Source organism: Eumetopias jubatus, unplaced genomic scaffold (genome assembly GCF_037043125.1).
Source record: "Eumetopias jubatus isolate StellerSeaLion01/CBP00866 unplaced genomic scaffold, mEumJub1_p1.0 scaffold_14, whole genome shotgun sequence".
Classification (NCBI taxonomy): domain Eukaryota; kingdom Metazoa; phylum Chordata; class Mammalia; order Carnivora; family Otariidae; genus Eumetopias; species Eumetopias jubatus.
The window spans coordinates 87,420,201-87,433,940 of NW_028274820.1; the positions used below are offsets into that span (position 1 = coordinate 87,420,201).

Consider the following 13,740-nt stretch of genomic DNA (forward strand, 5'->3'; position numbering starts at 1 on the left):
AGATGACCGTGTGGGTGGTTCTCCCTCTCGTCTTCCAGCAGCACTGAGCTCAGGCACTAGTGGGTTATTTTACAAGAGGAATCTAGACAGAATGTGATTTGTTCAGTTTGGTGAAAAGGGAAAATTAAGGCCCTGTGGGGATTGGGAGGAGGGGACCTCCAAGTCTGCTTCCCTCCCCCGTCTTTCCCTCAACCGGGAAGGATTTTCCTCCCCTGTCCAAATGGCACTTGAGGTGGTTCAGTCTGGAGCGCTGGGGTCCTGTCGGAGGCTGCCCGCGGACCTGATTAGAGGTGCGTGTCTTCCTCCTCGTCTAGGTCATCCTTGGCCAGGTTGTCCAGAGGGACGATCCAGCTGTCCCCCAGCTCCCCATTGAGGTTGACCACCTTTTTCTCTTGCATCTCTGATGAGGTCTCCATCACTTCCAGTGTGGGATTGTCATGGTAACCGTTCTCCACTGTCTGCAGCTCCTCCGTTAGCCGTTGCTAGGACAGGGAAGACGAGCCAGGAAAGGGTGATTTTTGAGGGCTCGTGGCCTTCCTATTACACAGGTGCCCCTACAATCCAGCAACCCCAGTCGGGTAGGGTGTGCAGTAAACGCTCTGGGAGGCCATCGTGGTTACTGGCCTGCCTCAGGATTACTTTGAAACGGGGACTTGCCCGGCATCCTAAAATGCCCAGCTCACTTGACCTTTACCCTGTGGGCAAATCCGTGAAGTCAGCGTAAATGGACTTTTGTTTTCCAGAAGCCTCCAGTCTCTTTCCTCCATCCCCCCCCCCCGCCCCCACCACCCACCCAAACTTACTGTCCGGGCACCCGCCTCACCCCACTGTACTGAGTCAGGAAAGACTGTAAGAAAACGACTTTCATCAGGTCGGGGGACCGAGGACCTCTCTCAGCCTAAGCCAGATGGGTACCATCTGTGCCACAGAGAGGAGCCAGGAGATAGTGCTCTCCCTGGTCTTTATCTGACCTACAACCTGGCTCACAAAGTCGAGTCACCCGGGAAGCTTTCGGCAAATACTCAGATCCAGAGATTCCATTTCAATTGGTGTGTGTGGAGGCAGGCATGAGAATTTTCCTAACTGCCCCCGCGGTGCATGGCCAGGGCTGAGAACCACGTGTCTGGGTGCGGCTGGCCTGGCGGGAAATCGGACAAGGCGGGTAAGGAACTTCTGGTTAGCCAGGTATGCCTCGCCCATTTCTTTCAGGGAATCCTCAGCACAGCTCCGCAAGGTGGACATTATCCCCACATGCAGATGAGAGGCTCAGAGAGTACAGGCCGGGCTCAAGGTCACACCGGTAACCAGAGGCAGAGCGAGGGCTTAGCCCCGCTCTTTCTGACTCCAGAGCCCATGGCCTTCCCTCCCCCCGCACACCTCTTCAGTTTGCCGTGGAGCTTTGCAGTTCCTTCCTGTAAGGGATGGCCTTCGCCTGTCCGGAAGGGCCCAGGGCCCACTCACTTTCCTCCGGCAGGGCGGTAGTGGGGTGAGGTGACCTGGCGCACGGCTGCTTCCCCAGTGAGGGCCGTGGAGTCCTCACCTGGTCCTTCCTCTGGGAGAGACGCTGGTGGCAACAGCCGTACAGGGCCGCGACGAGGAGCAGGAAGGATGCCATGCACACAATGGTGATGATGAGGGGCATGCTGAACCGGTCCTCCGTCTCTTCGGGTGGCCCTTGGTTCCCAAACTTCATGTTACTGACTCCCACCTGCCAGCAAGGAGGACGTTATGTGGCAGACAACAGAATGCGGTCACTCCCACCCAGTTATGAGCTCTTCTGCTTGGCGTTTGTGGGGGCCTACCCCGTCATCACCCTGCTGTCCCCTAACCCTCCCGTCTTCTGGCTGCGTGCAAGCAGGAGGTTCTCCCACAGCGAGAGGTACTGCAGAGCAGAGCAACTGTAGGCTTCTGAGGAAGGGGCTTCTGCCCCCGCACATGGAGGAGTCCACTTACCTCTTTCAGCTCGTCCCACTTGTCCTTCAGCGAGTCATACGCATCCCTGGGCAGGAGCTTTGCTGTGGGGGGAGAGACGCTGCTGGTGGTCCAGCTCAGAGTGATGTGTAGGGGATGGAGGCCGGGCCCCAAGAGGAGGACGCGCTGTACCTCGGTCTCCCGAGTGCGGTCTCTCTTGGGTGGCCCTGGGAGGGGGCGTGGCCTGACCCTTCTGAGGAAACACCAGCCCTGACCCATCTTCATGGCTCCTGAGCGGTCAGCCCCTGCCCCGCTCCCACCCCACTTAGACCTCAGGACCCCCTACCCTCAACTCACTCTGGACAGCGATTTCTTTGACTGCCACTGCCTGGGAGTCTTGAATAGGTACCAGCCGTATATGGCACTTATCTTGAGCTGGGTTGAAGGCGGCTTTTGCTGCTCGGCACAGAAGTGTGACCAGTTTGTCATCCGAACTGCTGTTCCCCGCCTATTGTGGGGAGACCACAAGTGATTCCTCAGGGATCAGGACAGCAGCCTAGGCTGGTGGGGCTGCCCTTCAGAGCCAAGGTCAGGAGAATGCTGCTGCCTGGTGTGAACCTATTTCCCGCTTCCCTCAACTGGGGCCACTCCCAGGCCTGGCAGGAGTCACAGGTTATGTGCTGTGCTGGGCCAGTCCCTGCCTTCTCTGACTAATGCAGATCTCTTCCCCTGGTCCCCTCACGCTGTTTATCTCGTCTGTGCCTGAACAGGATCTTTCACCTGAGTGCCCCCTTCGCTCTCGGAGCTCTTCAGGGGTCATGACCTGATGCCCTTCCCATCTCCCTAGAAGGGCCTGAGGCGGCGCTGCCCAGCAGCCTGCCACTTGCCAGACCTCAGGAGGTGAGGCCCCAGCTCTCAGCCCAAGGTTATCTTTCTGAAAGTTGAAGCGTGCACGCCCTTCCCTAGACTAAGACTCTGGCTGCGAAGCCAGGGAAGGCCACCACTGAACAAGGGGACACGGGAGTGTCTTGAGGATGCAGGTGGGGACGTCTTGGAGGGGCATCTTCTGTACCCCTCAGCAGACAGAACACGGCTGACACGGCTTTAGTGCTGAGGGCGAGGAAGCGAAGTGTGGACAGATTTCACCTGGTCCTGCCATGTCATCTAGAGGCACCCCAAGCTGTGTTTCTCTGACCTGATTTTGGGATAGGGTACTGAGGTGAAGAAAAGGACTCTTGGTGTGGCTCACCTTGGGACCCCAAGCCATCCTGGGGTTTCTATCTGGGATTTCCTAAGCCTACCAATCCCTCTGCCACCAACCTTCCTTTTATGGCACACAGAAAAAATGCTTCTCCCAACCAGTCACACAACCTGGCAAGTTTTAGCCAAAAAGAGAGCCTGAGAATGGCTGGGCATGCAGCAGTGTGATTCCTGCCTTGTCCAATAAGCCCAGCCCCAGGGCAGCACGGCTCCCCTTTAAAACTCCAGTCTAAATGCATGCTTTTGGAAAATTCCAGCAAAATGGGTACTCAGAAGAAAACAACTGTAAAAAAAAATACAGGCGGCATTAAAATGCTGTAAACCCAAGTTCTCCATCCCTTAGAAACCCTGTCGTTCCGTTCTACTTCCTAGGGGGTGTTTGCAAAAGCAGCCACTGACCAGGAGAGGGCAGCTGTGAGCCACCCATCACCGGCACTCAGGAAGCCCCTTAATCCTCAAAGACTGGCTGGCTGAAGCAGCGGTGGCAGCAACAGCTCCCCAACATAGCACTCCCTCTCATGCAAATGTCCTCTGACACAAGCAGACACTCCCACCCTAGCGCACGCGCGCGCGCGCGCACACACACACCACCCCCTTAGCGTGGGCAATGCCTCCTCAATGCTCAGGAGCTCTGACCCCTCAGGGCGAGAGCGAGATTATCTCCATGCTGTTCTTCCACTGAGACCGTCAGATGAATACATGGACCAGCAAACAGAAAACCACAGACTATTAGGACAGGGAAATTTGGTTAGGCTGACTGAGCCTCTCGTTTTCAGCCGGGGCCTCTGAAGCTCAAAGAGATCAACTTAACTAAACCACAGCCTGAACTAGGATTGAGGTCTCCAGACTCTGGGAACATGTGAATAATTACAGAGGGCAAGCCCAGAAGACCCAGGGACTTCTGGCCCTGCAGCAGCCCTGTGGGACTTGACTTAGGGGAGTCTGAACTTCACTTTGTCTATCGGCTGGAAGGGGCCACTTCCCACGGAAAGAGCAAGGGCAGGAAAATGAACACATTTCTCAGTCCGTTTTCAGAAGGAACACTCCATTCCCTTCTACCTTCCCTACCTTCCCTTCCCTTCCCTGCTGCTAAACCACAGTTTGGGGGTGTAGATCAGGGCAGAGCCTAGATCAGCAGGGTACTCACACAGAGGCTGGTTTTCGTTAAGTTCAGGATGAGCATCTTGTCAGTTAGCCTTTCGGGAGATTCGCACTTTATCTAGAAGAAGAAGCCACTAGGATTCAGGTTCAGGCTGAGCGTGGCGGGGTCCCATCACCGACCCCTCCCTTCCTCCCCCCAGGGTGGGTGACACAAAGGAAGGAGCTCCTGGCAAGCTGGGGGTGTGACTGGACAGAGTTGCAGAGCCAGGTGTATTACTGGCCATCCAGCTATCTAAGCCAGAATCTGGCAAAGCCAGAGAGAGGAGGTGATTGGATGACGGTTCCTAACAGCCCTCGCCAGGGGCTCTGGGCTGGAGGGACGAGTAGAAACATTTCTTAGAGCCCCTTCCATCTGAGCCTGGGCTCTCTTATCTGTCCCACCCCTGCTGGAAGTACCCTGTCATCCCCATGAGCCGAGGAAGGAGGAGGGATGTTGGAGACTCGGGGGGCAGTTGAAGCCAACTGAGTGCTGGGGCTTCTGGATCCCTCGACAGGAGACGTGGCCACAGGTCCCGATGAAGGGCCTGCAGGCTGTGGAGCCTCTGACGAAGAGGTCCCAGGAACAGAGGGAGTCCCAGTGGCAGAGGAAGGGGTCCCAGTGGCGGGAGAAGAGGTCCCAGTGGCGGGAGAAGAGGTCCCAGTGGCGGGAGAAGAGGTCCCAGTGACAGCCGGCATCATGCTGGATTTCTGCAGATTTCCTTCTAAGGTAACCAGTGATGCTGTAATTGAGAAAGCAAAAGCTCTGAGAAAAGAGGAGTGGTACCTTTAACAGCAGAGGGCAGTCTCTCTTGTTCTTAGTTCCTGGGGGTTCTTTGGCCTTATCCCCCACCTAGACCACAAGCTAAAGTAAGCAGGCTATGAGGAAGAAGAGGCAAACCGACGAAGCCATTTCCTGTACCGTATTCCAGGGTGGGTCAGACTGGACAAGCCAGTGTGAGACCCGATAAAAGAAGTCACAGTGACAGTGACATCAGCAGCAACAGCCAATACTCAACAGGCACTCACTGCCTCTGGGGGACTGTCCTCTGTGCCTCCAGGGTTACCTTCTTAGTTAATCCTCACAACACCCCGACGAGGAAGGTACCATAAGGAACCCTCATTTACAAATAAGCAAACTGGGCTCAGAGGGGCCTGATGATTTGCCCAAGGTCACATGTGAAGAAGCCGCACATCAGGAACTTGAATCCAGGTGTATCCAGCTCAGAGCCCTTGCTCTGACTGCAGGATGAGACCTCCTGCAGGAGAAGCAGGTGCACTTAACATCAGGATGCATTCTGACCCCCTGTGGAGTTCTCGACAATGCAGACACTCAGGTCCACACCGAGAAATTCTGATTCAATAGAGATCTGCCACGGGTCATGTTCGTGAGGCTCATGATCCATCCGTGCGTTTTAAAATTTATTTACTGGGTTAAGATCAGCACTTTTAAAAAGGAACCAAGGAAATGGGATGGAATAGAAAATACTAGGGCCCTATCACATATGGTAAAATCAGCCCTGGGTAGTGAAACTTTTGTTACCAGTTACACGTGTTGTTACGCGAGTGTTCTACGTTCGTATTCCTGGATCATGGTGTAAAACTAAATAAAATGTATTTCCTACTGGAGACTGCCAGTTTGGGAAACACTGTTCTGAGTACTAATGCCCCGCCACTGCAACCACCCAAGTCTTACCCAGGAATAGACTGTTGGCTTATGGGTTCAACTGGGCAGGCCAGAACACCGGCCCCCCAGCAGAATAACACGGCCCTGTTGGCCTCTGCTTGGCACTGAAGGGGGAACCTGAGCCTGAATGGAGGTGGGGTATTCACAGAATTTAACCCTCAGCATGAATTCCATCTTCCAGCTGAGCAACTGTATGGAATGTAAGCATTCAGAAGTTTCTTCTTGCTTGGGGGGGAAAAAAAGACATTACTTGGGGCACCTGGCTGGCTCAGTCAGAAGAGCATGTGACTCTTGATCTCGGGGTGAGAGGTTCAAGCCCCACGCTGGGTGTGGAACCTACTTAATTTTTAAAAAATAAAAGAAAAAAAAAAGCATGACTTACGTGGTGTGGTAGGTGTCCCGTATAACGTGGAGCTGGGACCCGCCTTCGTGCCTAAACTACTTGGAGCTACTGTAGGGATTTTGCTTGGTCCCTCGGGAGGGCTCCCTGGAGGCTTCGAAGTAGCAGGGTTTGTACTTGGTTTGTGAGGGCCTGTTGGGGCGCTGCCGAGGGGGAGAGCAGAAGCAGGGCTGAGGGTGCTAACCCGATCTGGGGACGGAGAGGTCGCCTGCTTCTGGCCCTCAGTGGTCATGTAGCTGGTGGTAACACCCGGGCTACCCTGGGCTCCAGCTGTCTGACTCTTCACGGTTTCGGGCTGCATGAACTTAGCGGGTGGGCCAAGTGTCGTCTTGTTTAAACCTTGAGGCTCCTTTGTGCCATCACTAGCTACGCTGGGCTCGCTGGAGGCCTTCGCAACTTCATCCGTGGGCACGACAGCTGTGCTTTGCCCGCCCGGGGCTAACGTGGGCCCCGAGCTGCCGGGCACCGTTGGGGGTATTCCGCGGGTGGCCACTGCCGTCACCCTTTTCTCAGTCTGTCTTGGAACTGCGCTTGCTGTAGTCTGGTCTGTGGCACCCCCCACCTCACCGGCTGCTGGCGCCAGAATGGGCGCGTTTGGGGTTGCAGGTTTTGTGGTGATGGCTGGGTCACTTCTGGTCTTGTCGTCTGTTTACAAAGACAACACAGAAGCGAGTTAGGCTATTAGCTGGGAGTGTTTCTCTCCACTCTTCTCCAACTCTTCCCCAGGATCTAGAGGCCTTGCTCCCACCACTGCCATCTGCCTTGGCTGAAGGCCTGGGTCTTCGATGTGCCCAGATTTTAGGAAGTTCAAGAAACCTCTCAGGACAACAAGAGTGAAGCAGAGGAAGTCAAGGGAAATTGTGCAGAAGAAAAAGGGCAGGCCAGCTAATCCCAGTGCATGTGGAAGCCTGCAGCCAATGCCCTGCCCCTCCCCCCATCCAGCGCCAGGCCCGCGCACCCTTCACAGTTTCCACATGCCACCACAGAGCCAGGCCGCCCAGATCCCCTCTGCCCCCTTCTCCCCAGCTCCCAAGCACGTCACCCTGCAGGGGACGCAGCAGACTCATGCCTACTGAACTGCCCTGTCGTAGGCATGGCAAGAGAGACATGCCTCTGTCCTGAGGGAAGTATAATCTAGAAGGAGAAGCTGACAACAGTGATGCGCCAAGGAAAAGAAGCACAGTGTGCTTTGACTCCGTTCAGCATGGTAGCTTAACCGTAGCAGGAGATCAGGGAAGGAAGGCCTTATTAATTTTATTGATTTGTTTAACAAGTTCTTTATGAAGGGAACTGTTAAGTGTGGGCCCTAAGATACAATGGTAAGACACATATGATCCAAACCCTCGGGGGGCTCATCTTCTGGTGGGCAAGACAGGAATTAAGTGGGACAGAACAACTAAACATCAAATCCTGGAGACTGGGAGAAATGAACAAGAAAACGACACACAGAACAGGGGGTGGGGGCTGTTTAGACAGGGAGGTGAGGGGAGGCCTTTTAGAGATGCCCATTCAGCTGAGACTTGAAGGGTAACGAGAACGGTGTGGCGAGCAGGAGGAAATGTGGCCAGGCAGAAGAACAGAGCCTGCAAAGGCCCCAGAGCAGAGAGCTAAGAGAAGACACGGGGGGTGCACAGAGTTTAGTGGGGGAGGGGGACAGGGAGCAGGGCTCAGAAAATCAGGGCCTTACAGGTAAAGGGCCAGGAACTTACTGTCCAGAGCCTACGTTTTTGAGAATAAAAGGAGACTCTCTTAAAATTCATATCCTAGGGGAGCCTGGGTGGCTCAGTTGTTAAGCGTCTGCCTTCGGCTCAGGTCATGGTCCCAGGGTCCTGGGATCGAGCCCCGCATCGGGCTCCCTGCTCCGTGGGAAGCCTGCTTCTCCCTCTCCCACTCCCCCTGCTTGTGTTCTCTCTCTCGCTGTGTATCTGTCAAATAAATAAAATCTTTAAAAAAAAATCATATCCTAGATAAAATGAGACATAAGATCACCCTCCAGTAAAGATTTTGGACTTTACGTGCAAAAAGAAGCCACTGAAGGTTTTAAGCAAAGAAGTTTTATAGGGTGATTTGCAAAGAAACACATTTGCTGCTCTGGGGGCTGTGGATTGGAAGGGAGAGCGTGTGGAATTGGGGAAGAAAGAGGCGAGGGCAGTAATCCAGATGGGATGGATGGTGGTCAGCTGTACGAAGTTATTGACAACAGAGACAAAAAGAGAATGGATCAAGATTCTATTTGGGGGGCACCTGGCTGGCTCAGTTGGTAGGACCGTGTGACTCTTGATCTCAGGGCTGTAAGTTCAAGCCCCATATTAGGGGAGAGCTTACTTTTTAAGACTGTATTTTGGAGACAGAATCAACTATTGATTCACTACTAAGTGACAAGAAGAGAGCAATCAGGATTGTTCCTGGTTTTCTGTTTGGAGCAGAAGGGAGAGAGTGGTGGGAAGAATGTAGTAGACCTTTACCATTTTTTTTTTAAAGATTTATTTATTTGTCAGAGAGAGAGAGAGAGAGAAGCGCATGCGCAAAAGTCGGGGGAGGGGCAGAGGGAGAAGAAGGCTCCCCGCCAAGCAAGGAGCCCGACGAGGGATTTGATCCCAGGACCCCAGGACCATGACCGGAACCAAAGGCAGATGCCTAACCGACTGAGCCACCCAGGTGTCCCATGGACCGTCACCATTCTTTGTAGCCAATCAGAATCTATGCCATTTTTCCCTATTTGGGGAACTCCCCACATAATACAACGTTGATGGCAGCAGGATTTGTCTCCTCCTCACCTATTATAGATACTAAAATGACTGATATTTCCTTTTCTAGCCTCCCTTGTAACTAGAGCACAAGCACGTGCTTAAGCTGTGCTGAACTAGACACTTCCATCCCAGCCAGGGAGTGAAGAGGCAGTAGATGATGAGGAACGCTGACGGCAGTAACCGTGACATCATGCTCAAGTGCAAGCAGCAGCGGAGGGGACGCTAGCTAGAGTGAGGATCCACAGCCAGCCCTACAGCACCTACTGCTTGGCACTGCTGAGCAGCACCAGCCTCTTTGGACCACTTCTATAGCCTAACTTGGGGTGATATTAAAAGTAGCCCTAAATGTGGTCTCCAGCAATCCCGGTTCCTCCATAAGCTACACAGTAACCCAGTACATTTTACACGTGCGTGCACACACACAATTTTGCTGCTGAAAAGCAGAAATTTGTATCAGGAGTGGTTGTAAGCAACAGGACTTCAAGGATTAGGTTTTGGGCTTTATTGGGGTTAAAAGCAGAATTCTGCAAGTATTAGGGGACATGACTCTAGTATCCTATGGCATCTTGTAGAGAAGCAGTCACATTATCACCTGTCATCTAGAATGAAGTGCCCATGAAGTGGCTTTGGTATTTGCTGACACAGAAGAGTATGAAGGGCACACATAAACGGATATGTGTTAAAAATCAATGTACTATTATGGTTTGTCAGTGGTTTTTCCTTCTTAGTAGTCATAAAATAGTGGTGCTTCTTATAATTGATCATGTCATAATACTTTTTTGACAAGAGATGAGATTGCTGAGGGGGATACCAGCATATGTGAGGAATTAGGGGATGTGGAATAGGGTGGTCACTTCTTACTGTGATGAATAGCTTAAAACAGGGTTTCTTAAACCTCAGAACTACTGACATTTTTTTGGCTAGGATGTTTATTTGTTATAGAAGGTTGTCCTATGCATGACAGGGCACATAACAATATCCCTGGTCTCTATCCAACAGATGCAAGTAACATATACACACGTCTCTCCCCAGTTGTGACAAACAAAAATGTCTTTATATATTGCCAAATATCCCCTGGAAGAGACAAAACCACTACCCGTGAAAACTGGCTTAAGGAAAGAGAGTAACAGGGGTGGCCTGGATGGCTCAGTTGGTAGAGCATGCAACTCTTGATCTTGGGGTCATGAGTTCAAGCCCTAATGGTAGGCGTAGACCTTACTTTAAAAAAAAAAAAAAGACAACAAATTCTAATTCCTAAATCCTACTATCAAAGCACAGACTGAAAACCAGAGGCTTTCTGAAACTACAATAAAGGAATCTCTTGTTTGCAGTTGAAGAGCAGATAAGACCAAAAGACAAATGTAAAAGTTTGATCCCATGAGTTGCCAAGTTACAGTGTTAGTTTAATTCATAACTTCACCAGGTCTCTCATGTGAAAAGGACCTTGGGAATTGTAATGGTGACATATGAGAGGATGCAGATGAATCAGGGTATCCCTAAGTCTCAATCTGCAGCAGAGCTCACTTTGCCAGTATCCTCAACTGCTGCTCTCCTGCCTGCTGATGCCATTCCTGCCTTGCTTGAAAACTCTTAATAGGCTCACCTGAGCTCACTGACACAGAATGCCACATCGCCTCATCATCTCTTCAACTCTTCACTTTTTCCAAACCTATAACAATAATCAGACTCCAGGGTGCCCAGAAAGACAAATACAGAGTCTGCCCCAGAAGGAGGCTTACACACAGAAATATCTGTAATAACTCTAGCAAATATGTATGGTTATACAATATGAGTGTGCTAGATCAAGGACGGGTAATGATATCAGGCTGAATCTATCAATATGGGGAGGCATACCAGAGATTTTAGATTCAATATGCTGACTTAAGCAGTTAGAAGTAGTAGTTCTAGGGCGCCTGGGTGGCTCAGATGGTTAAGCGTCTGCCTTTGGCTCAGGTCATGATCCCAGGGTCCTGGGATCGAGTCCCGCATCGGGCTCCCTGCTCCTTGGGAGCCTGCTTCTCCCTCTGCCTCTCTCTCTCTCTCTCTCTCTCTCTCTCTCTCTCTGCCTCTCATGAATAAATAAATAAATAAAAAATCTTAAAAAAAAAGTAGTAGTTCTAATTGTTTTCTTAGTTGGTGAACTGAAACCTAGACTCAATCATAGTCTACATTAAATAAAGTTAAGTTGCCAAAAATTCCCTGGAATAATAAGAAATCCGAAATCTTAGAGAGATACAAGTGTTAGAATGGTTTATCATGGGGGTGCCTGGGTGGCTCAGTGGTTAAGCTGCCCCACTCTTGGTTTCGGCTCGGGTCATGGTCTTGTGGTTGTGGGATGGAGCCCCACATTGCGCTCTGTGCTGGGCATGGAGTCTGCTTCAGATTCTCTCTCCCTCTCTCTGCCCCTTCCCCACCCTGCCTGCACGTGTGCTCGCTCTCTCTCATTCTCTCTCTCTCAAATAAATAAATCTTTTAAAAAAAGAATGGTTTATCATGTGTAATCTGCTCACTCACACTTTTTTCCTTAGAAGAGCTCCAATGACACCTGCTTCACCAAGGCTTTGAGAACTACTATATTTCTTTTTTTTTTTTAAGATTTTATTTATTTATTCATGAAAGACAGAGAGGGAGAAGCAGGCTCTCAAGGAGCAGGGAGCCCAACGCGGGACTGGATCCCAGGACCCTGGGATCATGACCTGAGCCGAAGGCAGACGCTTAACCATCTGAGCCACCCAGGCGCCCGAGAACTACTATATTTCATGAGTTCTAAGATGCACATGTTTTCATGTCTGTGAAATGAGGATCTTTTATAAGTTACTATAGATCACACTTTGACAGTGTTCTTTTGTTTTTCTAAGTGGTTCATAAAATTAATAGTTCCATCTTATCATTGATAGTATCTTGCATTTGATTAAATTTGCGATATTGTTGAGGAGACTAGTAGCATATTCTAAGAGATCGTTGTGGCTGTTCTTCATTGGTGAGGGGCGCTAGTAGGGGATAATGCTGATTTCAGTGGGGATGGACACCAGGTTCCCTGGGTAGCAGTAGAGACAAGAGTAGAATTCCATTTCTAGGAAAAAAATGTGGGTGTAATACCATAATGGATGGCAGGACCACCATGGTAATCAGAATAATCTAACGAAAGGAATTTTGGACAGGGGCTAATAATCATGTGTTCTTTAGGGGCAGCCCACTAACACCCCACCTCAAGGCTCAGCAAACTATGACCTGTGTCAAATCACCACAGTGGAGAACACAGCCAGCCACTCATCCAATTCCCAGGACTGACTCTTTCCACAAACTCAGGGTACCCTAAATGAAATATGTATTTGTTTCCAAGGCTGCTGCATCAAATGACCAAAACCCAGGTGGCTTCAAACAACATAAATGTATTCTCTCATGGTTCTAGAGTCTAGAAATCCAAAATTAGCAGGGCCATGCTTCCTCTGAAGGCATTGGGGAAGAATCTTTCTTTGCTTCTTTGTGGCAATCTTTGGTATTCCTTGGCTTGCTGTCATATCTCTCCCTCCAATTATGGCTCCATCGTCACATCATGGATGCCTTCTTCCCTGTGTGTCTCCCCTTTTATAAGGACACTATACTTTGGATTTAGGGTTCACCCTGATCCAGTATGGCCTAACCCAGGATGATCTTAACTTGATTATATCTGCAAAGTCCCTATTTCCAAATAAAGTCACATTTGCTGGTACTAAGTACTGGGGATTAGGACTTGAACACATCTTTCGGGAGAGGACACTATTCAACCTCATAATCTGCTCCCCCAGCCCCACTTATTTCACTATAAAAACCAGGGTTCTTAGTTTCAAACATTAGAAATCAACTAATGGAACCCTGTGTGCCCCTCGGTTGAGGAGTGGCTTTCTATGGTCTTCTTTGCAAATGGGCTCTGTGCCTAGCATCGCTGTCCCCACCACCCATGATCACACGCCGAGGCCGGGGGCGGGGGGTGTCACCGCCGAGGTTTCCACCAGCCCACAAACAATAGCAAGGCAGCCACCTCATCCAGTGGCTTGCTCGCGGCCACCCACAGCTATGGCTGGCACCGCCTGGGTTCCCTTCCAGGAACAGCTCCTGCGGAAGTGCAGAGTATCCTGGGGAAGCCATCCCTCACCACCCCAGCTTCCCCAAGCCGACCCAATCACTGGTGGGCAAGCTTCTTTTTCGGGAAGTCCACTCTCCCATTCATGGCTACAGTGTTAGAGTCCCCAAAACGCTTGCAATCTCCCCAGGCCTCCAGCAGCACGATCACCTGTGACTTGGCTCTGGAAACCATGAGGAAGCAGCCTGGTGGCCAGCCTAGCAAAGCCAACATGGGGCCCCAATCCTGAGTGGCCACCACCAGCCACCAGGCTTCAGGAGGCACTAGGCTCATCAGAGCCCCTCCCCACCCCACCCCACCCCCGCTGGAGACTAGGCAGGCTGCAGCAAGCAGAAGCAGTTGGGTTCTTTTTCTTTTTTTTTTCTGCAGTTGGGTTCTTTTATATCAAAACAGCAAAACACCAAAAAGGAAGTTGAGAGAACCCCACTCTTTACTATCCAAGCCACATGCAAGCCTTCTTGACACCCTGTAA

At 51.2% G+C, this 13,740-nt stretch overlaps 1 protein-coding gene and 1 pseudogene across 1 annotated transcript; one reads left to right on the top strand and one right to left on the bottom strand.

Moving 5' to 3' along the window:
• Positions 1–99: 99 nt before the first annotated feature.
• PODXL (podocalyxin like) lies at positions 100–10,776 on the bottom strand. Its single transcript, XM_088018391.1, has 8 exons — positions 10,749–10,776; positions 6,378–7,040; positions 4,729–5,051; positions 4,319–4,390; positions 2,269–2,419; positions 1,954–2,015; positions 1,541–1,708; positions 100–482 (listed from the first exon to the last, which is right to left on the bottom strand). Exons 1-8 carry the CDS (start codon positions 10,774–10,776, stop codon positions 285–287), a joined length of 1,665 nt encoding a protein of 554 aa, XP_087874517.1. The 3' UTR covers positions 100–284.
• A 157-nt stretch (positions 10,777–10,933) lies between these two features.
• On the top strand, positions 10,934–13,497 carry LOC114211640 (pancreatic progenitor cell differentiation and proliferation factor pseudogene; annotated as a pseudogene).
• The last annotated feature ends 243 nt before the right edge of the window (positions 13,498–13,740 follow it).

Excerpts from the sequence above, each read along its gene's own strand:
- PODXL (XM_088018391.1), bottom strand. The coding sequence starts at position 10,776 with ATGTGGCATTCTGTGTCAGTGAGCTCAG. Across the intron at positions 5,052-6,377 it reads CGGGACACCTACCACACCAC|CATCACTGGTTACCTTAGAA; the intron begins GTAAGTCATGCT and ends TCTCAATTACAG. Across the intron at positions 483-1,540 it reads TCTCCCAGAGGAAGGACCAG|CAACGGCTAACGGAGGAGCT; the intron begins GTGAGGACTCCA and ends TCCCTGTCCTAG.